General features: G+C 37.4%; 3 protein-coding genes across 3 annotated transcripts; 2 read left to right on the top strand and 1 right to left on the bottom strand.

The window, feature by feature from the left end:
• Positions 1-836: 836 nt before the first annotated feature.
• On the top strand, positions 837-11,730 carry LOC114358568 (uncharacterized). Its single transcript, XM_028312568.1, has 10 exons — positions 837-869; positions 4,462-4,571; positions 6,486-6,716; positions 6,968-7,082; positions 7,448-7,508; positions 8,354-8,477; positions 8,994-9,129; positions 10,117-10,263; positions 11,212-11,396; positions 11,544-11,730. Exons 1-10 carry the CDS (start codon positions 837-839, stop codon positions 11,728-11,730), a joined length of 1,329 nt encoding a protein of 442 aa, XP_028168369.1.
• A 3,831-nt stretch (positions 11,731-15,561) lies between these two features.
• On the top strand, positions 15,562-18,318 carry LOC114358580 (pancreatic triacylglycerol lipase-like). Its single transcript, XM_028312579.1, has 4 exons — positions 15,562-15,823; positions 15,906-16,306; positions 17,488-17,697; positions 18,111-18,318. Exons 1-4 carry the CDS (start codon positions 15,711-15,713, stop codon positions 18,305-18,307), a joined length of 921 nt encoding a protein of 306 aa, XP_028168380.1. The 5' UTR covers positions 15,562-15,710; the 3' UTR covers positions 18,308-18,318.
• Positions 18,319-19,006: 688 nt separating this feature from the next.
• Positions 19,007-26,794, bottom strand: LOC114358578 (uncharacterized). Its single transcript, XM_028312577.1, has 6 exons — positions 26,724-26,794; positions 23,874-23,998; positions 23,057-23,155; positions 22,436-22,641; positions 21,181-21,545; positions 19,007-19,263 (listed from the first exon to the last, which is right to left on the bottom strand). Exons 1-6 carry the CDS (start codon positions 26,771-26,773, stop codon positions 19,158-19,160), a joined length of 951 nt encoding a protein of 316 aa, XP_028168378.1. The 5' UTR covers positions 26,774-26,794; the 3' UTR covers positions 19,007-19,157.
• Between the last annotated feature and the right edge of the window lie 613 nt (positions 26,795-27,407).

Genomic DNA, 27,407 nt, shown 5'->3' with positions numbered 1-27,407 from the left:
CTGCGCATCCCCTGGAATGCGACTCTCTCACTTACCTGCACACCTCCCCTCGTTCGCCCCGTGCCCGTGCCCCGTCGTACCAGAGCGTCATGTGACGTCATGTGACGTCATGTGACGTCAAGGCTGCCAGGTGCGCAGTTAACTGGACCGGGTTATATCACTTAACGATGATCATACATATACACACACATACACACACACACACACACACACACACACACACACACACACACACACACTTTTTTTTATCCACAACGAGGAAGCTCTTGGCCTGTATCTCACCTGATGGTAAGTGATGATCAGGCCGAAGGTGGAAGCGAGCTTCACCCGGAATCCTCAACCACGGAGGAACTGGCTATCTTACCTCTAACTGCCGGAACACAACAATGCTGTTAACATTGTTGTTATGGCGACAGACTTAGGTAAGATGGTGGTAGCTAGCCAGGCGGACTTAGAACAAGCCCTACCACCAACCAAACCGAACAGAAAATTCTGCCCCCACTGGGAATCGAACCCGGGACCTCTGCGTCTGAAGCAGGTGGTCTAACCACTAGACCACAGAGGCGGTTATTTCGTTCACATTTAGAGAATCGCATAAAATGTGGTTTGATGGTGGCCTCTTTGATGGATTACGGGGGGACTAGTATCATAACTGAGTGAGTACTATGACCCTTTTTTCCCTTTTGTTCTTTTGCTAGTGCCCCTCTAACAGCCGCTCGGGGCAGGGGCTTTGAATTCGGTGCCTGAGTACTTCCATCCTTAAAATTAACACATTATGTACCATCCAACGCGTCCATAGTCTCAAAGTGGTTCTTGGCGTTCAGGGTGATCCAGCAATGTTGATCGTCGACCTGCCGCGAGTCATCCAGGTGGGCCTCTACGCTATTGTCTGATGTGTGTTGAGTTTTTTTTACTGAAATAATAAATGGCGGCAAGGGGTAAGTATGATCTACGAGTAGGTAGGTACTCGTACTTTATAACCCATAGATTCTTATTAGGTTCTTTGTAAACTTCGTAACTTCCGTATAATTGTTTGTTAAATTATAATTCGACAGTAAAAATACAAACCATTTCCATCTCGCCTTTCCACCGATATACTATGCACGATAAAACTAAATAAAAAACATGTTATTATAATCTTATGTAGCATAGTCCAGGGAGTTTAGTGTTTTCAGTCTATTAGATACGGTGAGACCGTTTCAAATATTCAGTTCGTTAAGCAACTTTGTGTTACACAAGTTGTTAATATTCTTATCGTAATTATAAATTTTCAATCAAAAAAGTCATTGGTGCTTTAATAAATTACTTATATGGTATTGACTTTTATTGCAAATGTGATGTGAATGACGATTGTTTTCTTCAGGTACAAAGTTCTTATATCTGAAAAACTGTTACATAGTCAATGTATTAGTAAATAGAAAAATGCGGGTGTTTTTCTTGTGTTTGTTATTGTGTTTCGTTGCTAATATAGAGTCAACGAATATTGAGAAAAATGTGATGAAGTACTTTGAGAATCGTAAGTGTTGTAAACTATCGCAGATCAATTTAGGTTCTCGCATTTATTAATGCTATACCATTTGGGAAATAGTGATGGTCTCCTATATCAAACATTAGCCGATTTCAAGACTAGGGTTTATGATTTCTCGATCTTTTCAATTTCTCGGGTCTCGAGAATTCTCGAGGCTGATTTCTCGGGTCTTCTCGGGTTGTGGAGAAATTTACATTTAAACGTTTTCTCATGTTATTTGGTTCCAACAACGTCAACAAATTCAGTGGTTTTCCTATCAAATTAAGGGGCCTTAGCAAGTGAAAACGGCAATATTGACTGTTTTCTGTACTGAAAAGACAATGCCGGAAATTGACTTTTTTTTTTTAGAGGTATACAATATGTCATAGTAAGTTTGGTTTATTACACTATTTTGTAATCAAAAAATAAAGTTTGGTCGATGGCCGCGCGAAAAAAAAAAGACGCCACCTTCCATAAAAAATCTGGCATTGCCATTTTCAATATTTTCGAAAAAATTCCGATGGTGAAGTGTCAATCAATAATAACTATCATTTTGGCGATTTATGTTTTATTGCTGTCTGTCTGTCTGTCTCGCTTTCACGCCTAAACCAATGAACTGATTTTGATGAAATTTGGCATAGAGATAGTTTGAGTCCCGGGAAAGGACATAGGATAGTTTTTATCCCGGTTTTTGAAACAGGGACGCGCGCGATAAAGTTTTCCTGTGCAAAGTTCGGAAGTAGAGGCGACATACGTGTAGGTACGTGTTTGTCGGGAGGCGGACTTTCTTTTTTTAACCAATTCCGGAACTAGAACCGGAATTCCGGAGTTGAGTGCCCAATATCGGAAATCAGTTCTGGAATTGAAAACTATCAGATATTGCAAGCCCTACTGTGTACTTCGATGTCGTACATTGCGCGGATGACTGAGGCATGATGATGTTTACGGATTAATTACTAAAAGCGTGATGACGCTAATGAAATGAAACTTTGTACATATACCTACTAAGGAGGTTATTGGCAAATTAATTAAATTTAGCGCGAGTCAATAATAGCACTTGAAGATACTTAGGCTCAAAACTTTTCAGCCGCCCCTCGTACCTGCATGATTTCTCGACTTTTCTCGAGTTTGATTTCCCGGGAACAAAGCCCAACGATTTTCTCGAGCCGAGAATTCCCGGGAAATCGTAGGGCTTTGTTCCCGGGAAATGAACTCTAATTTCAACTTTTAATCAATCTTCAAAAGTAATATAAATAAATAATAATAATAATAAATAAATATCCTTGGACATTTTACACTTCGCTTCTAGTCCCACACTAAGCAAAGCTTGTACTATGGGTACTAGACAACGGATATAAACATACTTAAATACTTTTTTTTTTGTAAATATATACATATTATACATAGAAAACACCCAATCCAATACAAACAAATATGTTCATGCACACAAATGTTTGTACTGTGGATAAAATAATGCTTCTGTAAAAATTTAATTAAACTGAACACAGGTAGTTGGTACATGCTCTAGTAATATTAAATCGTGCTTACAGCAATAATCAAAACTTTCAATGACAAATGGAAGAAGTTTCGAAAACCTATAGAAAATTCGATAGAGTTGGTAAGTTTTTGAAATGTAATTTTTGTAGTACAACTTTGCTTAAAATAATTTGGTATCTATGTATGTATCTTTCTATCTCAAACCATAGTGTATATTTGATTTGATGTGACCTGCTTCGTAATTACAAAGGACAATGACCAAAAATGTATGGAGTGTGGTCCAAATGTCCACCACTAATGAGACCTATATTGGCTTATAGTCCATTAAATAGAGATTAACTTTCAGTATGGGACGAAAAAAAAATAAGCTGTCAGTAAAAAGTTATGACTGAATGAAAAGTCATGTTTTTTACCTTTTCATCCGAAAAATTTTCTTGATATCATTCTATTTATCGCACATTTTGGATTAATCTATGCATGTTATGTCATGTCGCTTAGTGTGCCATGTTAGATTCTCGCTAAAAGAAAAAAAAATAAGCTCAGAAGAAAGACATCAATATTGGAATTATGGTCGGGTGGTCGCTGCTCCGCCCCTATTGGTTGTAGGGTGATGTTATATAACCTAAAACCATCCTTGATAAATGGGCTATCTATAACAAAAATAATTTTTCAAATCGGACCTGAGATTAGCGCGTAAACTACAACAATTTTTCATACGGTCATAACTTTTTACTGACAGCTTATTTTTTTTTCGTCCCATACTGAAAGTTAATCTCTATTTAATGGACTATAAGCCAATATAGGTCTCATTAGTGGTGGACATTTGGACCACTTTTGGTCATTGTCCTTTTTAACAAGCACGTTGATTTGGTGATTAATAAAACATTGTAATGTACCGTACAACTCGATTGAGCTAACTGCGCATCCCCTGGAATGCGACTCTCTCACTTACCTGCACACCTCCCCTCGTTCGCCCCGTGCCCGTGCCCCGTCGTACCAGAGCGTCATGTGACGTCATGTGACGTCATGTGACGTCAAGGCTGCCAGGTGCGCAGTTAACTGGACCGGGTTATATCACTTAACGATGATCATACATATACACACACACACACACACACACACACACACACACACACACACACACACACACACACACACTACAATAACAAATCCTAGTGTTCCTTTTCTGATTAGATTAATTAGGTTAATTAATAGTTAATACGTTGCCATACATCACTACCATGTCTGAGTCATAGTAATATACTATCGGTTCTTAAATTAATTCTAAATTGTGCCAATATCTGGGGTGGTGGGAGCCTGATGACCTGTACTACAGGTATGCAAATACCTATCACAGGCATCAGTCTCACACAAACAACTGTGTTTTATGAATTTGTAATGTGCTTAATAACTTGTGTCATTGTAATGTTTGTGAAAAAAAAAAAAAATATTTATAGATCCTGAAAGAAACATCAGGCACAGAAGGCATGAACGTGCGTGTGAGGAAGTCTGAAGACTACAACAGATTAACGGAGGGTATCATTGTCAACGATAACATTGTGAAAGTGTAAGTTACTTGTTAAATACTCCATCAATCTCTCGTATCAGTGATGTAAATAGAGCCTTAGATTTATTAGGAACTTGTTTTGTAGTCTCTATAGTTTGTCTAGATGTGAACAAGGGTAAAGGCACAAATAGCTAAAGGTGGTTGGAATTGGCTTTCGTTCGTTCGTTTCAGCCAAATGACGTCCACTGCTGGACAAAGGCCTCCCCCATCCAGGCACCTCCCGCGAACTACACCAGATCGTCGGTCCACCAAAAACGTTTCTGCCCCAGCGGCTCAGCTCAGCTCGGCTCAGCTCTATCAGCTATGTGCCCCGCCCACTGCCACTTGATTTTAGCAATTCTGCGGGCTATGTCGGTCACTTTGGTTCTCCTGCGGATCTCCTCAATGTGAAATGGCTTTACCTTATCTGTAATCGTCATTTAATTCACGTCCGACGTGGTCAGTTTGATTCGATAATTGGGAATATGCATCGGTTTTACTAGATTATTCTTATACTAGCGGCCGCCCGCGACTTCGTACGCGTGTATCCCGCTTTAACCCTAGATAGCTAACCTCCGTCGATTCGACGGGCATTGAAAAGAAATAACGTTGTAACTTTTTAATGCCACGTCCAAACGTTTTATCCCGGCTAGCCAACTCAGTGGCCGGGAAGTCCTTTGCAGTGGTGTAGGCAGTGGGCAGGTAAGTTTCATAGTTTTAAAGATATTTGATCTTTGCCCGTCGTTTCGACGGATGGTTAGCTTTACCGTAAGTAATTTAGTTCAAGTGCACGTATACATTTTTTTGATAAATTTGATATTTTTTTAGATTTTCATATTGTTTTCATTAAAAAACGATAAAATAATAAATCTACTACTATAAGAAGATACTAACGATGCCCTGGATGCTAGTCCTGCCCTTGAGACCGAAAACTTTATGGTGGAAGATGATGTGCAAAGTAATCATAATTATTAACCATGAGATTATGAGGAAAGTTATGAAAACCCACCATCAGACTTGTCTTCAGACGTGGAACGTGATTCGTCAATTACTTCAAATACCGTTCCCTCGGAAATTACAAAAATCAGCATTATATCATCATTATATCATATAAAAATATGCGGTAAACATTAAGTTGATTTTTGTGTCACTTGCGCTAAAAAGAAAAAAAATATTTTATGATTTTATTACTTTAAATGTTTTTACGTACCATATTAAGAAAAAAAAACGATAGTTTTATTTAAAATTTTCATAGATATTGCATGTCAAAGTGGTTACTTACAAAATGTTCCAATTTCTTTAGAGGTCTAAGAAAAAGTATTTTAATTTAATAAATAAATAAATAAGGTGAATTTAAATAATGCACATTTATTTACAAACATATGAATGAACCAAACTATAAAAAAGACTTAGATTTTTTAAATTACTTCGTCCAAAAAATAATATTTTTTTAATACCCGTCGTTTCGACGGATGGTTAGCTTAAACAGGGTACGCCGGAAGGTTAGCTATCTAGGGTTAAAAGGAACCCCCATGCAAGAGACTCCTAGCACTTGTAGTTTCTGAGATTTCGTGATGAGTAGGTGAGTGAGTCAGTGGCTTTCGCTTTTATACTCGTAGATAATGTAGATATGGTGGGCCAACATTTTTTGCAAATAGCAACCCTTGAGATTGAGGCAAACGGTTCGAGGTAGAGAGGCGTGGGGTAATGGGAAACTATGCATAAATTCATGCAATTTTAGTCACGATAGAGCGCTTCAGGTAACAACATCGTGATTTTTGTATACATTTTTACTACCTTTGATATGTGTGCTACGACCTTAAGTATGAAAAGTTTAACGGGATTACAATTTAACTTCCAAAGTAAAAGTGAGTAAGTAAAAAATTTTTACCGATTTTCTGGTCCTATTAACCTATCATTCCGCTTATTTTGCAGGCTCCTCAAAGATCTGTATCTTTCGAATCTTGACAAACCGTACTTGAAAGACCCTGAAGTGTCTTTCGATCTCGGCTCGCACGTGCTTTCGATGGAGTCGAAAGTCAGCAGAATGTTCATCACTGCTGAATACCAGCTGTTCAGGAACCTGTCAGACGTGACGTACAGTTCCTTGGGGTACGAAAACTCACCGTTCAACCTTCAAAAGGTTCAGAACGAAGGAGAAGTTACGTAAGTTACATTTGACACTTAGCGCCAAAATGTACTTTGATGTCGTCTTCAAATTAGTATTTTTGATAATCTGCATGAAGCAGCAAGACTCTACATAGGTACCTATACAGGGTTACTTGATTGGAACATCCAATTAATATTGTATTCCTCCCTATTTCATTTGGCATAGCTAAATCATTATTTTTAAAGTGTTTTGCCATATTTTTCATGGTATATGTACGTACCTATATAGACATAACTATGTATTTCAGTATTGTGGCCGAGGACTGCCTCCTGACTGGGTTAACGATAGCGACGCTGCATGGTGATACAGTGAATTTGGGACATGATTCTTTCAAACTTAGGGATTGCAGGTTTTCCGTAGAGGTAAATACCTATATCTGTTACAGTTAAAACTCATAATCGGTCAAAACTACTTTTGACTACAAAAATAAGACAAAAGTGGTACTATGGTAACCTACTTTTAACTGACGAGTACCTACCTAGATTTCGAAAAATATTACAAATAAGAAAAAGGCAGTATCGGTTTATTAAATTCGAATTACATCACATAATACAAACACAAAATTATCTATTTAGAGAACATACCTAATAGTAGAATATGAGTATTTTAGGTTTAACTAGATATTATTCCATTGTTTTATTATGTATAAAAACAAATTTATTCATAGCGTGAATCTTTACTAGCTTCAAATTATGCAAAGTAATTAAACAATTCAATTCCATTTTAGATAACTACCCCTGGACTGGGGTCGCCGCCAGTAATCGCACCATATTTTTCAGAACAGCAAGGTACATACATTGCTTTTATGTAAAATATAAACCGTTCGGAAACCTTTACAGTTTTCAGAAAAGAAAAGAAAATGCACCCTAAAGGTATTAACACAAAATGTATACAGGGTTTAATTTTAGTTATTAGCTATGTTCATTTACTCAATGAAATGAAGGCGGTCAAGCTGTGGATCCGGCTACACAGGACTTGCAGCGGTGGGAAAGAGAGATGGGAATAGTCTCGCTTACCTACTCAATAAAATTACTATTTTCGCCTTTTGCCTTATGGCGAATGTAGATTTCGCTGTAAGGGTAAAAGATAATAAATAAATAAATAAACATTTATATTCACCCAAAAAATAAAAATAAAAATAAAAAACAAACACCTAAGGGGGTAACACACGAGGGTATCCGGCTCAGCGTAAGGTCCATGCAGCGCTGGTTTTCAGCCCGGCTTCTGAAAAATACCGCAACTCTTCACAAATGGGTATCATCATCATCATCTCAGTCATAGGACGTCCACTGCTGAACATAGGTCTCCCTCAATCCTTTCCATGTTGCCCGGTTGGTAGTGGCCTGCGTCCAGCGCCTTCGTGCTACCTTTATGATTTCGTCGGTCCACCTTGTGGGTGGACGTCCCACGCCGCGTGGGAATGGGTATCAAGTAGAAAATAATAAAGTGTAGGTTTAACAGTGTTTCATTTTTAAGGGAGGGGTTTGTTCGTTTCAGCTGAAAAAAGTCCACTGCTGGACAAATGCCTCCCCCAAGGATTTCCACAAAGACCGGTCCTGCGCCGCTCGCATCCAGGCACCTCCCGTGACCTTCACCAGATCGTCAGTTTGTCAAAAGTAAATTTTATTTAAAGGCATGGAGCTGGAATTGCTTTTGATACGGCCGATACGAGGAGAATTGATGCCAAAACTGCAAGGGGCTGTATATACTTACGTAAACACTTCGGCCATGTTTGGAGAGCTCTTACCTAAGATTCGGTACGATATGAATGAAGGACTGATGTTATTATTTTACTTCTAACCCAGGGTTACTACTACTGTACTTTCAGCTTCTTTGTTTAACCTAGTTTTAGATGCTAGCTAACATTCTTTTTCTAACTGATTTGTGTTCAGTGTCAGTAATAAAGTTACCTCTGTAAATATGACAAAGAATGCAAAGTAACATTGTGTACCTATAGGTTGTAGGTACATCTAAATGGTAGGTACTATATACAACCGACAGTAGTCTATGTTAGCAAATGCATATAAATAGTATAGTGAAGTCAGAAGTCAGATATCATCATATTTGAAAAAAAAAATCACACAGATCTGATTTTAAAAACATTGCTTTCTGACTTCACCATACTCTCTAGTACTAAGCATATGTTAACATAGGCTAATGTCGGCTTTATAATATACCATTTACCTTCTAACACCCTGTACAAAGCCAGAACATTCTCATATTATATTTTTTCAGTGAATATGTTAGCAATATAACTTATTATTATTTCTCAGTAACGGACAAAATAAATTGTTCAAGACGGTCGGGCAGTTTATGACTTACGTAACAAGATACGTAAACCAGATGACGGTCACTAAAGATGGTGGAATTGTAAAATGGGAGGACGTCACTATTAGTTGGAACGATAAGGTATTTGTGTCTCTATCGAATAGCTTAATTTTTTGTATTCTTAATAATTGCCTATGGTAACATTAAGCCCTAAATGTTTTTGCATAAATTTATTTGGCCGAAATGTCTTTAGCTCCTTTAAATTACGTGTAAGTTTTTTTCGCCGAAACTTAATTTCCCAAATGCGACATTAGGCGGAATGTTTTTATAATGTCTAATGTTTACAGTTACTAAATTGTAATTCGCACAAACTTATAAAACATGATCCACGCGTACGAAGTCGCGGGCGGCCGCTAGTTATTTATAACGTAATTAATGATTACGCTACTCATCACGAAATCTCAGAAACTATAGACACCTATAGGTCGACGTCCTACCTCTGGTCGCCGGTAAACGTCGAAGAAGCGGGTGGAAAGCTTAGTAAATAGCTTTTTGTCTCCAGGCCCCAGGGTCCCAGCAGCGTTTCCACGCCGAAAGGTACAAAGCGGTAGCAGCTGTCTAAAGCGGAATAAATGTTTAATAGCAGAGATCCTAATATTATGGCCTTCAATACTTCAGTGTAATACATATAATCATAGTGCCGAAAGACCGCGATTAAAACTTATAAGTCTAAAGGCGTTCGGAGGAAATTTAATATTAGGGATTCTAAAATTTAGGCATAGCTTTTTTCGGCGAAAGTATAATAGTGCCAAAACCACTGTTAGGCTAAACAATAATTGTGCGTCAAAAGTTTCGGCCAATGCGGTTTTTTATCTACAACGACGAAGCTCTTGGCCTGTATCTCACCTGATGGTAAGTGTTGATCAGGCCGAAGGTGGAAGCGAGCTTCACCCGGAATCCTCAACCACGGAGGAACTGGTTATCTTACCTCTAACTGCCGGAACACAACAATGCTGTTAACATTGTTGTTATGGCGACAGACTTAGGTAAGATGGTGGTAGCTAGTCAGGCGGCGAATGGATGAAAGTTTATTTCATATCTATTTTAATTCTTTTTGCGTTCTTTTAGCATGAGGGGCAGCTCCAAGAACACAAAGTAGTTCTAAGGGATATGGTGGTCAGTGGTTTGGACTCCGCATACTCGGCTCAGAAGGGAGGCCCGTATATCAAGTCTTTTGTGAAAATAGACGACACTGTCAGGTTTAGTGCTTTACAGGTAAACATAACGACTTAAGATGCTTAAAGATAGAAAACCCCTTTAGCTAAATGCATTAAGGTACGAACCTAACGTTCTTTTTTTTTAATTAGTGGCAACTAAACCTCTTTGAGAGGTTCATTTCTGCCAATGTCGAGTGAAAAATTGAAAGAAAGAAAGAAAGAAAAAATATTTATTTGGTACCAAAGAAATGTAAATACCAACTCAGAATAATACTATACAGGGTGACTTTGCAAAGAGTTGCCAATCTTTCGTCCTGGAAGAGGAATTGTCCTGGCCGCCCATGTGCTCGAGCGCGTGGTATTACGAAGCATCTGAAAAAAGCCCTTGCGACTCCCATCTGTAAGGCCCAGAACAGACGGTAAAACGCAACTGCAACGAAACTGCAACTGCTAGTTACTTTTGAGTTGCATCTAAGTTTCTGCCAAAGCGTCCGTTGAGAGACCACACATGACGCGACCAGTTTGAAACTTTCAGTCTCATTCATCAGAATCATCACAAAGTTGCAGTTTCGTTGCAGTTGCGTTTCACCGTCTGTTCTGGGCCTAACAACCAGGACCTCAAGGTACGTGCAATCCTTCCTTCTTCCACCGGGATGTTTCCTATGGTCGTTTCTCCCACCCAGCCCGACATTTTCCAGCATTTTGTACGAGGTGTACCGATCGCTATTTTCGCCATCACTTCTTTGTAAACTCCATCTCCGCAGACTACCTCGCGTTAGTACTTAGTTATTTTATTGGAAACCCTGCAAAAATATTTTTAAGTTAGATACAGTCCACTTGTTCCTTTTGCCTCAATTATGATTACGCTCAACCAAATTGGATACTGTTTGTAAAGTCACCCTGGCGATCACAATAGATTTAAATCTTGACAAAAATAAAACAATCCATTGAACAAAAGTAACGGTTTTTTTTTAAATTCAGTTTTGACATATTTGTTATTTTACAGATACGGGGAGTTCTCTCTTTCAGCATAGGCTCAGCTCAAAGCGAGTACGTATTCTATGGCGAAGTCCAAGATATCGCGTCCTATGTGTCCATTGGGGTGGCTTTAAGGTCTAAACAAACGAAAGATAAAAATATCGAGCTTAAGCCTTTCAAATCTTTAGCTAGTTTCGAAGTGACGGGCTGGAGGTAAGATAACCCCATTATGATTATCAGCTAGTTGAATAAGAATAAAATATCATAATATTAATCTAGCATATCATCACCTCGTTTATATTTCTACAGCTTATTTATTAAGTAATAATAAGTCAAACGAAAACTGAAATATTCTTTCAGAAACTTGGACTTACACGCTCCTGTAGTGCCAAAAATATCTCCACGTGCATTGATATCGGGTGTGATTCTAAAAGAATTGCCGCACCTGATAATACAGCGTCTATCCCGGGTGTTCAGTGAAGCTGTTTCCGATGCTGATAAGAAAATTAAGACGAATACTTGTTTTCTTGCTCTTTGCATCGGTTAGTTGTGCGGTTGCGCCTTGTAGAATCAAACAAGTAGGCCAACTCAAGCCCCGAGCGAGCGATGATATTTGATTCTACTATGGTTGCGCCCGCGCTTTAGTAATAAACGTTAGTGCGTTGACAACCGAGATTTGTTTCACTCGTGTCCTTTCTCGCCTCTCATACTTAGATTTTTAAAAGTTCGTGAGGTCAAGCTGAGCTTTGCATTTGTGTAAGTGCACATGGATACTGTAGGTGTGATAGTTTACCGTGCCTATACTAGGCGGAGGTAGCAATTTATACAGATTCCTTTCCCGAAGACTCAAAATGATATTCGAATGTAAAGTAGGTATAGCTATTTTTGTCTTAACTTTCATGTTAAGTAGTTCTCCTATAACTATCTACAATAATTCTACATGATAAATTCACGGTTATTATTGTTTACGTTGAAACACATGCTTTATTCAGCCCTCATAAGAGCCATTACACAAAAATATACCGCGCGAATTTAGGTAAGAACTGTCAACGCAACGTCAAGAGTAAAAATTGGCCAAGTGCGTGTCGTGCCACGCGCAGTGTAGGGTTCCGTAGTTGTGGTAAAATGGTCTTAGAAACCCCTAAGCTATTGTAATAAAGACCTATCCAACGATACCACACACGATGGGATAGAAGATGAAAAAAAATCATCCCCTCTTTACATGTAGGGGAGCTACCCTAAATACACTTCTGGACACATCTATTGCCCCACCTTTTATTTTCAGTTTCGTTTGGACCTAGCTACAATTTTATATTAGGACGAGCAAAAAGTTTTTATGCAGTTTTGAACCTGGCACATTCACATTTTCATTCAATAGTCTTTTTTTGAATTTCGAACACAGAATTTAAAGAAACAAAAGACAATTTGGAGCCTGTTTGTTGATATCAAACAATCGAATACTAAGAAAACTTGGTTTTATTGGTTTACTTGGATTTAATTCTTGAAAAAGTGATTGATATCTTTTTTTTTTCATTACTTTTTATTTGATGTAAAGTGTGCAGCCATCATTGAACCGTGTTGGACAACTATTGCAAATTGCATTGTAAAGCACAGATATCCGTAACCGTCACCGCAACTTTCGGATATCCGAAATAAAAAAATATCCGTACCTAACCGTAACCGAAACCGGTATAATAATATTCCTATATCCGTAACCGTATCCATAACCGAAACTACATATCCATAACATCCCTATTTCATACTAGCTAAAAAGTAGAGATGAAACGGATATCCGGTAACTATCCGGTAGGCCGGATATCCGGCCTAAATTTACTATCCGGCCGGATACCGGATAGTAACTCACTATCCGGCCGGATACCGGATATTAAAAAACTACGACAATTTTCTATTAATAAAGTGAAATAAATTAATCTTTGAGGTAAATATAAATAAAATGGCTTATAATAATGGCGGCTTTTATTTAAAGTCCAAAAAGTTACAAAAAAGCCATATTAAGACCTTTCAAAAAATTAATTTCTTTTTCTGGACTATTCACTCTAATGACGAATACATAAATGGTAAATATCTGTTAATGACGAAATATTGCCAAATAAAAAAGCGATCTTTTTTCACTGATGGTCTGATGACATGATGCATGCACGCAGTTCAGTCAGATTACGCAACAAGTAAACTAATTTAATTTTCGCTATTCAATCACACACTCACGATAGCAACCGAAATCGCCCGAATTGATCTGCCCCCTAGACAAGTGGCAAAATCTGACATTCTATTCGACCGGATTCGATTTTCGAAAAGTGTGACTAGTCTAGTCTACTAATATACCCACTGATTGTGTTCGAAGCACCTGTGCGGCGCTAAACTCGTCACGACATGCAACGAAACAATGGGCCAACTATCCGGCCGCCGGATATCCGGCTATCCGGCCTAGCAGCTGGCCGGATATCCGGTATCCGGTATCCGGCCAAACAACTATCCGTTTCATCTCTACTAAAAAGCTAAAGAGCTAGCTAAAAAGAAGTCTTTTTAGCTAGCTCTTTACTTCTTCTAAAGAACTTTTTACTTCTCTAGACTTCTTCTGCGAAGAAGTGGATAATGGTTCTAATAGAATTAAATTATTTTAAGAAAAATAATTTTGTTATACGATTATATTTTTTAATATAAAACCTACAAATTATTATGTTTAAATTTTAATATTTGAATACTTACAAAATTATGATATCTTTCTAAAACATAATTGAAACACTACACCTTCCGCAGATTTCTTTGTATACATAAAATATAATTATGTTACGGTTAAAGTGATAAATGTGAAAATTATGAAAAACAATGTTTTTTTGTTTTTCCTTCGGGTGCTAAAATCACCAGGCTATTGTGTGTGCATACTCCTAGATCAGTGTTTTTCAACATTTTTCATGACACGACCCCCCTAGTATGAAAAAATATTTGGCGACCCCCCGAGCGTTCGCTTTTTTTTCATGCATTTCATTATTCATTTATAATGTTACCTACAAAGATGTTTGTAAGGACCGAATACTCTTCAATTCTGAAATTTATTTGAATAATGGACTACAAGAATATAATGTCCGATGATTATGATACATTTTTAAGCTTATTATACGAGCATAAATAATAATAGCTTTGAAATTGAGTCTGCGGCAATTTTTCCGTAAAATGGTTGTGGGAGGTGGGGCACTGAGAATTAAGCAAAAGAGTTTTAGTAAATCCGTTACAATAATGGTCAACAACAAGGATTGACCTATCTTTCGCAGTTATTAAATAATCTCTGGGTGTTGCTTAAGATTATAAATTCGCACGAAAATGTAAAATGGCTCTTAAGCTAGTTACGAAATGGAGTAGCATGAAACAAAAACTGTTTTTGTTTGTATTTTGAATCTTTTGGGAGAGCCTAGCCAAATATGGCGGTAACTTAATGGCAACCTAAGCTAACGTTGACTCGGTACACATTGATAGTTCTGTTTGAGTAGGACCACGATATTCATAACGCGTTGGATTTTGTACTGTCACAAATTCGGAATATTGGCAAGTTCGCGCGTAAGATACAAAGCCTGTGCAGTGACTAGAATACTGACCGGCCACTGCAAACTAAACAAACATAAATCGAACATGAACATGACCGAGGAAACTCTGTGCAGATTCTGCCATACAGAAGAAGAAACGGCCATGCATGTTCTTTGCTCATGCTTCCCGCTTATGAGCAAAAGAAGTATCCATCTCGGGCGACACATCATGCACCCGGATGAGATAGCAGATATCACGCTCCAAAGAATCTGGAAATTTATAGACTCAACGGGACTAAGCAGTGAACTTTAAAGACAAGGGCTGCCACAATAGATCAAACCTGGTCGAGTTGGCGCAAATAAAGGCCCAAAAACCAATAATAATAATAATAAGTTAGCGCCCGTTTAACACTAAGGCTGAGTGTAACTTTGACCGTAACAATAACCGGTGGTTTTTGTATGGAGTTTGACAGATTTTTGACGTCTGCCAAAGTTTAAGGTGGTGTAAGTCGGCCTTAATTGTAGGCAGTCGATTTTCGAAAGGTGATCGGAGAACTGCGTTGCCTTTGTTTCTGATTTAGTCAACTTTGCAATTATTTACTGAATTTATTGCTTTCTTTGTATTTAGAGGTTAACTGAAATGGTATGTTATCCATATTATTTTATGCGTTTATTTTATTTTGTTAGTTGTAAATACAGCCTTATCGAGCTAACTGCGCACCTCGCTGGAATGCGACTCCCTCCCATCTTTTTTTTCTCCCTCCCACCTACCCGCACACCGTCACACCTCCCCGTGTTCGGCCCGTCTGTACCAGAGCGATGAAGTGAGATGTGACGTCACAGGTGCGCATTTATCACTATCGGGTTGTATGGCAGATAAATTATTATTTTTTCTCGATTATTTTGCATTTAGTATTATTATTTTGTAAAAATTACAGATGTGGTTAATATTAATTATGACACTATTAAAAATTCTGAATTGCCGATTATGCATAAAGACCAGCTGCCTTCAGATTTCGTTTACTGCCCTGTTGATGATTTGCCACCGCAGAATGTACACGGTGACAACCAAACTAAAATAGAATTTAGATTATACCTAAAGTAAGTTTTATTTTACATGGTTAATTTCAGTGCCTATTGTGATTATTATTTGTTTAACTTGTTACCCGAATATTTCTTTTAGGGGCAATAAGGACCATTATATACTTTTAGACGAAAATGCTATGGCAGTACATAAGCACCAAAAGGTTTATAGTATAAAAAATACTCCGCTAAAAATCATTACGCACGGCTGGAAGTCTTCTGTCGAAGATAGGTCTGTGGTCCTCATCAAAGATGCGTACTTGGAGACCGACAACGTGAATGTCATATCGTTCGATTGGAGTTCTATTGCTGACACGTATTATTGTGTAGCAGCATTCTTGGCGAATTTTGTCGCGGAAATTATGGCGCTGTTTTTGGAAGCTCTGCATCTGAAACATGGTGTTCGTGGGAAGGACATGCATTTGATTGGACATAGCTTAGGGGCGCATGTGGTTGGGATGGCAGCTTCGCAGACCAGCTTTGCGATCAGTCGTGTGACAGGTAACAAGTAAATTGTAAGCAGTAGAGTTACTTAAGGCTGAGTTGCACCAACCTACTTTAACAATAACCGGTGTTTTTTTTTGTACGGAGTTTGACAGATTTGCAACTCAGCTTAGATTTCGTTGACATGACGCGACCAGTTTGAAACCGGTTTGAAATGGTCGCGTCATGTGTGGTCTCTCAACGGAATCTATGGCAGAAACTTAGATGCAACTCAAAAGTAACTAGCAGTTGCAGTTTCGTTGCAATTGCGTTTCACCGTGTGTTCTGGGCCTAAATGTACTAAATGCATATTGCACAGCCCCAGTTTATCTTAGGGAAACTCAATTTGACGCACAGTTCTGCTCAAGCGTGCTACATACTCGGTCACAGTGTGATAACTTGATAATCAGTGCTGCAGTGGTTAAAAATCTGTGAGTTGTGTCAGAACTTACCTACCTATATCTATATCAAAATTTGTGCTCACCACTGCTTTATGCTATTTTAGTATCGCATACATTGGTACTAAATTATAAATTAAGTACTTATATTTGTATGGATAAGTAATTGGAAGTGCTAGACCACGGGTGGAAGCAAGTCTACTTTACCATCCCCTACTAAACCACATTAACTGGCACACAGTTAACGTGGTTTAGTGAAATTCAATTAATGCAAGCTAATTTCATAAATTCAGTAATTTGGTTAAATTAATACTTTTAGGGTGGATTCGACCAAACAAGAGTAAATATTGATCTCTCAATAAATCGTCAGTTATTCAACATTTTGAATTTCCCATACTGAAACTGGCTTTGAAAGTTATACCAGGAGTTATTCTCGGATAAAAGTTTGGTCGAATCGGGCCTTAGGTACTGACACATTTTTCCGTGGTCTCTAACTGTTTGATACATAATGTTTTTATGGCTACAAAGTACCAACCCTCTGCCTACTATTTGGCATCCCTTTTACGACCTACCAGCACCGCGGCACCGTGGGCACAATTTAAGGTTCGGTCAAACCAACGCCATCACACGCGATCAGCCGCGGCATGCAGCGATGGCGACCAGACTTAATTGCACTGATCGCCGGCTGATCGCGTGTGATCGCGTTGGTTTGGCCGAACCATTAAACCTTTTCAATTATGTAGCAGAAAAAGAGATAAAAATGTACCGACTAGTTCAAGTAAATGTGTACCTAATTCCCAGGTCTTGATCCCGCCGCTCCCTTATTCGAGTGGCCGTTCCTCTTGCCTCCGTCCCTGAGGATTGACTCTTCAAGTGCTGACTTTGTGGACATTATCCACTCTTGTGGGGAGCTTATGGGGTTCGCAGGCCCCTTGGGACACGAGGACTTTTTCCCCAACAGCGGAATGTTCCCGCAGCCTGGGTGTGAAGATGAAGACTTCTATACCTCTGGTAAGATATACAATAACAAAAAAAACCGACTCCAAAAAACATGCACTAAAAAGTAGAAAAATAATTTCTAATTACTTATTTATTAGGAGGTCCCACAAGGTGGACCGACAACCTTATAAAGGTAGCGGGAAGGCGCTGGATGCAGGCCGCCACCAACCGGCCATTGTAGAAATCATTGGGGGAGGCCTATGTTCCGCAGTGGACGTCCTACGGCTGAAATAATGATGATGGAAGATAAGTTTCTCTCAGCATCAGCCCATAATTATGTTGTCCCGAAGAGGTGGAAGGCAAGCTATATTTGGGACGTTTACAAGTGCCCCGGAAAGGGCCTTAAGTTCTGAATAAATCATATGAATTAGACATGGAGCCTTTATTGTTTTTGGGTTTGTAAGCTCACTCTGTCTTTTTTTCAGCATCTTGCAGCCATGCCAGGGCATATGAGTACTTCACCGATACAATATACGATGGCACAGTTTACCCCTCGTGGAACTGCGAATCATGGGAAGCATTCTTGGATGGGAAGTGCACTAATATAAATTATATGGGAGAAAGAGCTGTCCACGCTTTAACGGGGAATTATTACTTATTTATCAGCTACACATCTAAATAATTTTGGCTCAATTCGCTGGTAACAAACACTCGATCAAGGCTATTTGTATAATGTGGTAAAAAGCACGACCAAATTAGGGGTTGGTTATTATGGTTGGTAGCTATTAAGATAGATTAAAGGATATTTGTATATTTGTTAAAAAATAAAATATTTTTTATGTCGTTTTGTGTGAACTCGAACAAAAACGTGAACAATTTGTTCAGTAAAATGATAGTGAGAATAAAAATAACTATTGTGTAAAATTTGCTTTATTATGTTAGGAGTAACAAAGACTATTGGCCGTCCTAAACAAACTAAGTTAATTATTTACTTTTTATATATTTTACTTAAACATGATAGATATTGATAACAATAATTTTAATAATATACATAAGTATAATGTAAATAAAGCAGGTAGGTACTTATCACTTTTCATTGGATCTTTAACTGTAGTTTTTTGCTTGAATGATCTTGAGTTATTTTTTTCATAATTATATGATAATCATAACTACCCAGTAATGGGGATCTCAGAGGGCATAATAGTTTGTAGATTGTACTTTAAATCTATTGTAAAACATGATTGAAAATAGTCAAAAGTAAATATGTAATTAGGGAATTAGCAATTTATTTTGAAACTCAATTTTAAAAAAAATATGAAAAAAGAAAAAAACAGTAGGTAAATAAACGCAAGAAGGATGTCATCATACCTATAAATTATTATTTCACTAACTCATATAAGAACTATTAAAATACCACTGAATAATGGAACGGTAGTAACTTAGATATGGGAGTTAGAAACCGATCGCCTGCACATCTTTGGTGGAAAAGCAGCCTAAGTATTAAAAAGTAAACTCGTTCGAAATTTAAACGTTCACCCTGGCTTGTAAACGATCCTGTCTTCATCCACGTCCTCTGAATAGTCTTGGAAGATCGGAGTGGTGGTTGGACCCCAATGGCGCATATTCAACCTAGGTTCACTGAAAAGATTGAACTTGTATTAGTATTCTCAGTGATTCTCACTATTATATTAAGCCTAGGCGCAGGTCACCGATTATTCGTCGGCTGATAGTTTAGTCGGGCAGTTAAAATCAGTATATTGGGCATAATATAAGGAAGTGCGCACATTACAACGATTTGGTATCGACCTCAGATTCCCTTTCTATGATCTGAGGTATCGACCGATTCTTCTTACAAATTATAGAATAGAATAGAATAGAATAGAATACCTTTATTCAGCATTAACATTTATATGCATACATGTAAAGAGGTTAAATTACTGAGCCATGCTGAAAAGGCGCCCGCTCAGCGAAAATCGTGTCATGACACAAGTCGTCAAGTCACGAAGCTGGTTTTCAGCGGGTACCAACATGGGGGTTACCATAGAGAAAAGTAATACATGTTAAACCATTCTACGCCAGTTATGCGCCCTTTTGACAGTGACGGTTCATCGATATCAAAATCGGGCCCAACTATCGGCCAACTAAAAGTTGATGGTCTGCGCCTAAGCTAAGTCTGACTGTTGTCCTGTTTTTTACTGTATTTATTATTAAGGATATAATCGTGTCTGAAATAAATTATTTAATCGATATTGTACTTAATTTGAATACCTGATACATTAATAATGATGAAATGTTAGTGATAGAAAAATGCACCTCCGGATGCTTTACTTTATACACTAGAGTTGCCACGAATAGTGATTTGGCCGAATACCGAATATTCGGCAACGCTGTCGGCCGAAGCGCCGAATATTCGGCGGCCGAATATTCGGCACAAAGTACATGCTAGTCGAGTGCGTAAATAATAATACGACAGGTTGCGACCTGTCTGTCGTGTCCTCTTGAAATACACGACAGTTTCTGGAACTGCTTTGAGGAAGTCGCTAAAGATAATTATGCGAAATAGTAATGATGAGGATAACGTGGAGAAGAATACTGTGGCAAATTAGATGGATTTTTATTTGAAATCAAATCGACTACATCGGAAAGCTGATCCTTACAAGTGGTGGTCAGCTAATGAAAAACAATACCCAAACCTCTCGAAATTTGCTAAAGTTTATCTTTCTTCTCCCGGGAGTAGCGTGTATAGTGAGAGGTTGTTTTCTGAAGCTGGTATCATTTATGATGAAAAGCGTAATCGTTTGCTACCGTCAAATGCTGAAAAGCTTGTTTTTATCCATCACAACTTACCGCTGATTAATTTTACTTATTAAAGTATTGTAATTTGATAATAAAGACAAATCTTGATTAATATGATGTGTCTTTTTTTTTCCATGATTTGGTATTCGGTATTCGGCCGAATAGTACCTATTATTCGGCCGAATACCGAATACCAAACAAAGTGGCCGAATAGGCCGAATACCGAATAGTAGCCGAATATTCGTGGCATGTCTATTATACACACAGAAACTAAAGGGAGATGTGAAAAGGGGGCGGGGTCAGTGTTGAAGCAATATGACCAAAAACAGAATACTGCTCGTGTCAGCAATGATGACAGCAGCTACATCATAATTATGTGTAAACAGTTTACATTGCTTGCGTAGTACTAAAGATTATTCGAACATTAGGTACCGATACCGCAGTGGTTAATGAGCATATTCAAAGTAATACATTCAATCGCATGTCACTGCGTACCTATGTAGTGGTGCTGTACGTAGGTAAATTACTTGCAACTTGGTATGCGAACGAATAGTAGCACTGAATGCAATGTGTGCATGACACACACTCTTCGCGACATATTTTTTTTATTATTATTACTTTGTGTGTGTGAATTTCTATTGTTTGCATTAGTTGGCATCTCTCTAGATCTCTATCATCTCTATGCTTTATACATTTACCATGGTGTCTTACAACTAACGGGTTGTATGAAAATGTGAACAAAACAAAAATAATTCCTACCTTCTTGTGGGTTCATACTCATCACGTAACCGCAAGTCGGGTGTAATAATTGGTCTTATTCTGTGGACTTTCTGTTTTCTGGGCAAGTTCTTATTTTCTTTATTTTCTTTCTCCTCTCTATTGTGATATATTCTCGTTTCCTCCTGTTCATCTTTTTCGATATAATCAGAATGGTATGCCTTATACGAGTCAGAATCCATATCCTTCATGGTGGATATTTGGAAGTTCCTCATGATGATCTTGGCGTCACCACTCTTCCAGATGGCAGTGGAGATGGCAACGTTCGGTGTTATGGATATGAGTTTGGTGATGAGGCGGGATGGTGATGCGGTCAGTTTGTAGTAATCTCGCGGAGATGGCTGTGTCTGAAAAAAAAATCAGACACGGACAGATGATAAATAAATAAATTATTAATATCTTTGGACAATTTCACACAGAGCCAGCCAGCCCTAAAGTAAGCAGCTATTATAAGCTTGTGTTATGGGTGCTAGCCTAACGGATATTATACTACGAGTAGGGTGGGTGCACCAGTCCCACACCAGGAACAAGTAGTACACCATTTCTAATTTCACATCAAAATATTAACAATCTGTCGAATTTCCCGCCACTTTTGTTACGTTTGGTAGCACTGCCGTACTTCTACCAATCATTAGTCATAAATAAAAGCGACAAACACGACTTGGTACGATCTGGTCAACCTTAGGCACATTGCGACTTTCCACATCGATTGTTCAATAAAAATAAACCTTACAGCTATTAAGAAAATTGGGATAAGCTACTTGATTCTATGATAGACAAGGAGTAGTTAATTCTTTTTTTTGCAATGATTGTTGTAATAATTGAGTCACAATATCAAAATTACTTTTAAAATGTCGCTTATTCGGTTTGTTATTGGTACACCCACCCTACTTATAAATATAAATTTTCGGAAAAAGGAGTAAAAAGACCGTCACCTAGGGAGTAGATTTTTTTGATTTTTTTTAATGCCTATTATTTTGAAAATATGCCACAGATTTTTTTTATATTTTTCTGATAACCAGCACAACTTGCCTCAACACCCAGTTCCGGTTTTACGTTGACATTTACGGGACACCCTGTATATGTATGTATTTACAAAAAAAAAGTATTTAAGTATGTTTATATCCGTTGACTAGTACCCATAGTACAAGCTTTGCTTAGTTTGGGACTAGAAGCGCAGTGTAAAATGTCCAATGATAATTATTTATTTATTTAAAGAAAGTTAGTAGTAGCTTACTTCAGTAGAAACATCAGCCTGCACACCGCTATCTTCAAATATGACTCTCCTCGCCTCAGTGGTATACTTGTACAGCTTATCAGCGAACTGGTGCACGCCCCTGATGCCGCCCCAGGAGGCTGGCAGCGGCTTGGAGTTGTCGGAGTCAGGGACTACCTTGTCCCTTGCAATGTAATCATCATCGCCACCTGCGTGAGCTGGAAAAGCTGTAAGAATTTTTTGCTTTTATATCGATGTGGGTGTAAATATAGATGTTTCTGTTTTATTGGTTTCCCTTAAAATGTCTTGGCAAAAAGTGAAGGAAGAGAGTTTTATTTTGGTTTAAGGCAAGAACTTGCCAGAAATATTGATTTATTTATTTTTATTTATTTTCTTTATTCGGAAACCATACCTACTGCTTACAGTTAACATAAACAGAATGAGTCCTACATAAGCCTACAAGATTTCACTACTAATTGCGCCAGGAAAAAAATCTGGTATAAAATATGGCCAAAAGCGAAGAACAGCTACCTATACTAAATTAAACGCAACAACTGTCTAATCTAACGGATGACAATCATCTGATTATGAAAGAAAGAAAGAAAGAAAAATGATTATTTGGTCCAAAACAATTGAACCTACCTTCTTCTTCATCACCTGTTCTTCTAGAGATATACCTTGGTTTCACGTCTGGCCTGTCGTAGAATTGACCTCGTCTCATGTAGACTGTCACGTCGGATCCTGAGAACAAAAGCACCATTTAAATAGTGTAAGTACAATATTTGATATTTTAACAGACGTCACAGACACAATACAATGTGTGTTGGACTGATTACCTACATGAAAATGTTCGTATTCATCCGAATAATATTTGATAACGCAAGCCTAGTAATTTGTTAGGGAACGCGAAATATTTATAATAAATGTATGTAGGTAATCCCTATTTTCGGAAGGATCGTTATTTACGACATAGAATGCAAACAATAGCTAACTTATATCTTAGGTGTGTGCTTTACGATTTTATTGTATTTTGAATATTTTACCACTAAGGAGGCATTCGCAAGTATTATTAAATAAAGGAAATGTCAGAATATCATGCAATTTCTGTTTCTTTGAATCAAAGATAGTTGCCCATTTATTTTATAACTTTATTATTACATACACATAGCCAATAATGGGATATTTTTGTCCTATTTTATGTAAATTTGCTCAACAATTCAAGTTCATAAGCAAATGATTCATTAAACAAAATAATCAATCGAATCCTTTATTTTAAATATAGTCTAGTCCTTTTGTTTTGTCAAAATGTTGGTTGGTGTCAGGCAGGCAGCTCGCTTGGTTTCTTTGCATTGCTCCGAACTCTTGATGCCTTCATGAAAGGGCAAAAACCATGACAAAAGTGACTCATGCGCTCATTAAATCTCAGTTTCTAGGCTGTAGTAAAACTTTAAGTACTAACTGGTGAACGTAAGGAACTCGGCCATCTGGTAGTTGTATCCGTAAGCGATGCCGGCCACGGCTGCGACCGTCAGTCCGATGCATATGGCTAGGCTCATCCAGCATGCTAGGAAGAAAGTGATAACCCTGCAGAAAGAAGAAAATGTATAGGAATTTGACTCTAATTTATTGGTAAAGGCGACAGCAGATCGAATTATTTTTGCTCCAAATAGGACCTATTAATAATACTCACAAGAAGTACCTTATGTTCAGCTTAATGTGCTACTACATTATGATACTCCAATATTTATTCGTACAAGCAAAAACGTCTACACATTATGAAGAATCTAAACCCTAAGTTCACTAAGAGATGGCGCTCTTTGTGCGTTAAATTGCGGTATTAACAACTGCTATTTTACAAAAGTGCCTAGTATATTTATATAGCTATTTGTAAAACATAAATATAGAAATACGATTATTGTGATACAATGAAAATTTTCCATTAAAAACACTTACCTACCTTGTCACTTGACAATGAATGGGTGAAAAAGTGGAAAAATTATGCTAATGTGAAAACAACTAGGCTTGTAATGTTTAAGACATCGATTAGGAAAACAGTTAAGAGCGTGATTTACAGAAATTCTTACTGCTTTTGTAATAAAGCTGTTAATAAGTTAGTGTATTAGGTACATGCAAATTTATTCTAAGCACATGGAATAATGTATGATACAAGGACAAGGTTTAAGTAGTTTATTTTTGTTATTAGTAAACCAACTGCCTTGTCAATAATTTGGAATAAGTACGTATTTTCTTTTCCTACTACTAATATTAGCTACTATTTTTAACTGATATTTAATTCTCTGATACCTACTTGTTTACTTATTATTCTTGCAGGGGCAAAAAAACTACTGAGATTACCATTTATCAGAGTACGAGTGTGGTACGACGAGTACGACGACGATGTTCAGTTATTTTTGAATAAACAGAATTTAATGTAGGCGGGTCAAATTTTTATCTGTCAGACAATATTGCATTGTATTTAACAAGGTTATTAGTTGCTAAATATTATCTAGTGTAATCGGGAAATTAATTTAAAACGCCTCTGACGTGGAATCGCCACAAATTGCCGGCATGTTTGCCGCCTCGCATCCGATGACGCCCAATTTTCGCAAATTAATGAGATTCTCATAGATAATGTACACGCGTACAAACCAAAACGGTTCTTAATAAGCCAGGTAGTCTTCGGTACGTATTAAATTAATTATAATTATGTTAACAAAGGTTACGTGATGAAGTTAATATAGAAGCAATCAACGAAAAACGTTTGTAAATTGTTTGACTAAACTTTTGTCGTTTTTATCGGTAGACTTCATTTCTTAAGTAAAATCTAATTACTTATTAGTTGACCCTTTACAGGACATTTAAACTTAATTTAGTCTTAAATCGAACACCTATTTTTGGATTGAAACTTATTAAAATTGCTGTTCCAGTCATGGATGGAGTTTAGTAGACTATATTTAATGTTTTGGAAACCTTTGATATAAGCCCCTTCATACAATAAACCTACACAACTACATTATTTTGTTAATATATTAAAACATTTGTAATTTTTTAAACAAAAATACTAATCTGTGGCTCCTGAAAAATAGCTCCTAAATCGAACCATTAAGCTCTTTTTAGATGATTCATATTTACAAAAAAAATACTTGGAAAAATTCGAAAGTATAACGAAATTAATCTGATGGTATGATGGTATATTTTCAGGTTCCTTTGGAAATATTATAAAGGTGAGATTACGTTATGGATGTTTGGGTAGGAACCACCAATATCAAATATCGTGTTTGCCGTCGAAGGTACGTTTCGGTCAATCGATCAAACTTGGCTTTCAATACTTAATGCGATCTACGTTTCTACGCTATTTTTAAGAACTTTAGGGAAACTTCATTGTTACATATAGAGCATTTCCTTTTTTCAATTATTAAAGTCCTATGATAATGGAGTAGTAAAAATATAGTGTCGATTTTTTTATTGCCAAATAACTTTTATCCAAAGATTAAGTTCGAAGTATGCATAACGTCTCAAAATTATTAATCAGAAGAGTTAACTGGCGATTGAAAATTAGTCTTCAACGTAATTCATGAGCATTGAGCACTGAATATTTTAAGTTCAAAACAGTGATTTCTTTCACAGATTAATAGAACTGATTCTGCATGTCTCCACTTAGGTCTAAGTAACGAATGATTAACAATCAGGTCATAGTGAGATTAACGCTTCGTGTTTTCTCTTTGTCGTTTCTCTAACCTTTATCTACTCTCGAAGGCATCGTGTCTAAGCGTGCTGGACGCATGAAATATTGTAAACATCTCCTAAAATATCTCTGCCTTATCCGGGCTTAGAATGGCCGTATTAAATCCGTCGCAAGCTCTACCAGCTATACGCAGATTACGATTACTTATACGACATTCATACTGTGCTTGTAGCACATTATCGTGTATAAGTAGACGTATTGATTGACACATTATTGTCAGTTAATTGATTTCTATAGTAGTTTTAATCTAGTCTAATTTTTTAACACTTTTGAAGTGCTTTATTCTGGCTTGTTATTGACGCAATAAATTGATTATTTGTGAGTTTTTGTTATTTTTATTTATTTTTTAAATGCGAAAGTAACTCTGTCTGTCTGTCTTGCTTTCACGCCTAAACCACTGAACCGATATTGTTGAAATTTGGCATAGAGATAGTTTGAGTCCCGGGAAAGGACATAGGATAGTTTTTATCCCGGTTTTTGAAACAGGTTTTCTGTGACAGATAAAATTCCACGCGGGCGAAGCCGCGGGCGGAAAGCTAGTATTTAATATTACTATTATCTCACCGCTGTATTAAGTCGAGTAGCCATCCAAAGCAGTTAAATATGTAGCACATAACACACTCGTGGGAGGGAAGAGGATCTCGCCAGGGTGAAATTCATCAGCTCTGCTTGAAGGACCTCCTGAAATAAATAGTGCTTTCATTTATATCGTCTTGAAGATTTACACTGTTTCTTTTGATACGCCATACAAACAACTATACAAATATAAAGCTGAAGAGTAGACCCGGGAATCGAACTGTCTAAAACCTGTTAAAAATGACATCCTGTAGTTTTATTGCATCGATCGTTAGGGTTAATTATAAGGATGAAATCTCTTTAACAAACTGGACAAATGAAATGAAAGGAAAACCACAAAATTTAATTAATCTTTTAATTAATTCTTTACAAAAAATATCTGGTATGGTGGTGAATTTTCGGTTTTCGGAAATCTCTGAATGTAGATAGATCTCTTTCTTTTGAAAAATTAAGTAATGTTTTCTATAAGTAACATTTCCTATCTACAGTATTAAGAGTAGGTGGCAGTACAAAATTCCACCCTGTATAGTAGGTAAGTACCATCTACTCGTAATTTAAAAAACTTTGTTTCAATAATATACCTACATTACTTACTTATAAAAAAAACTGTCCACTGTACCTATACTAGCTGAGACACGTTCCAGGTCAAATGGACGAAATGCAATTGGTCGT

Source organism: Ostrinia furnacalis, unplaced genomic scaffold (genome assembly GCF_004193835.3).
Source record: "Ostrinia furnacalis isolate ACB-3 unplaced genomic scaffold, ASM419383v2 OfSCF4031, whole genome shotgun sequence".
In the NCBI taxonomy this organism is placed as follows: Eukaryota; Metazoa; Arthropoda; class Insecta; order Lepidoptera; family Crambidae; genus Ostrinia; species Ostrinia furnacalis.
Note: the sequence above shows the minus strand (reverse complement) of the source record. Positions and strands in the feature narration are given on the sequence as shown.

What these genes read in the sequence shown, in the direction of transcription:
- LOC114358578 (XM_028312577.1), bottom strand. Translation starts at nt 26,773, where the DNA reads ATGTGCTACATATTTAACTGCTTTGGATGGCTACTCGACTTAATACAG. An exon ending in CTACTCGACTTAATACAGCG is followed by an intron (nt 23,999 to 26,723) that starts GTGAGATAATAG and finishes TTCTTTCTGCAG; the next exon opens with GGTTATCACTTTCTTCCTAG. An exon ending in GAGTATGAACCCACAAGAAG is followed by an intron (nt 19,264 to 21,180) that starts GTAGGAATTATT and finishes CAATCTTTTCAG; the next exon opens with TGAACCTAGGTTGAATATGC.
- LOC114358568 (XM_028312568.1), top strand. Translation starts at nt 837, where the DNA reads ATGTTGATCGTCGACCTGCCGCGAGTCATCCAG. An exon ending in ATTGCAGGTTTTCCGTAGAG is followed by an intron (nt 7,083 to 7,447) that starts GTAAATACCTAT and finishes ATTCCATTTTAG; the next exon opens with ATAACTACCCCTGGACTGGG. An exon ending in CTATTAGTTGGAACGATAAG is followed by an intron (nt 9,130 to 10,116) that starts GTATTTGTGTCT and finishes GCGTTCTTTTAG; the next exon opens with CATGAGGGGCAGCTCCAAGA.
- LOC114358580 (XM_028312579.1), top strand. Translation starts at nt 15,711, where the DNA reads ATGCATAAAGACCAGCTGCCTTCAGATTTCGTTTACTGCCCTGTTGAT. An exon ending in TGCGATCAGTCGTGTGACAG is followed by an intron (nt 16,307 to 17,487) that starts GTAACAAGTAAA and finishes CCTAATTCCCAG; the next exon opens with GTCTTGATCCCGCCGCTCCC. An exon ending in TGAAGACTTCTATACCTCTG is followed by an intron (nt 17,698 to 18,110) that starts GTAAGATATACA and finishes TCTTTTTTTCAG; the next exon opens with CATCTTGCAGCCATGCCAGG.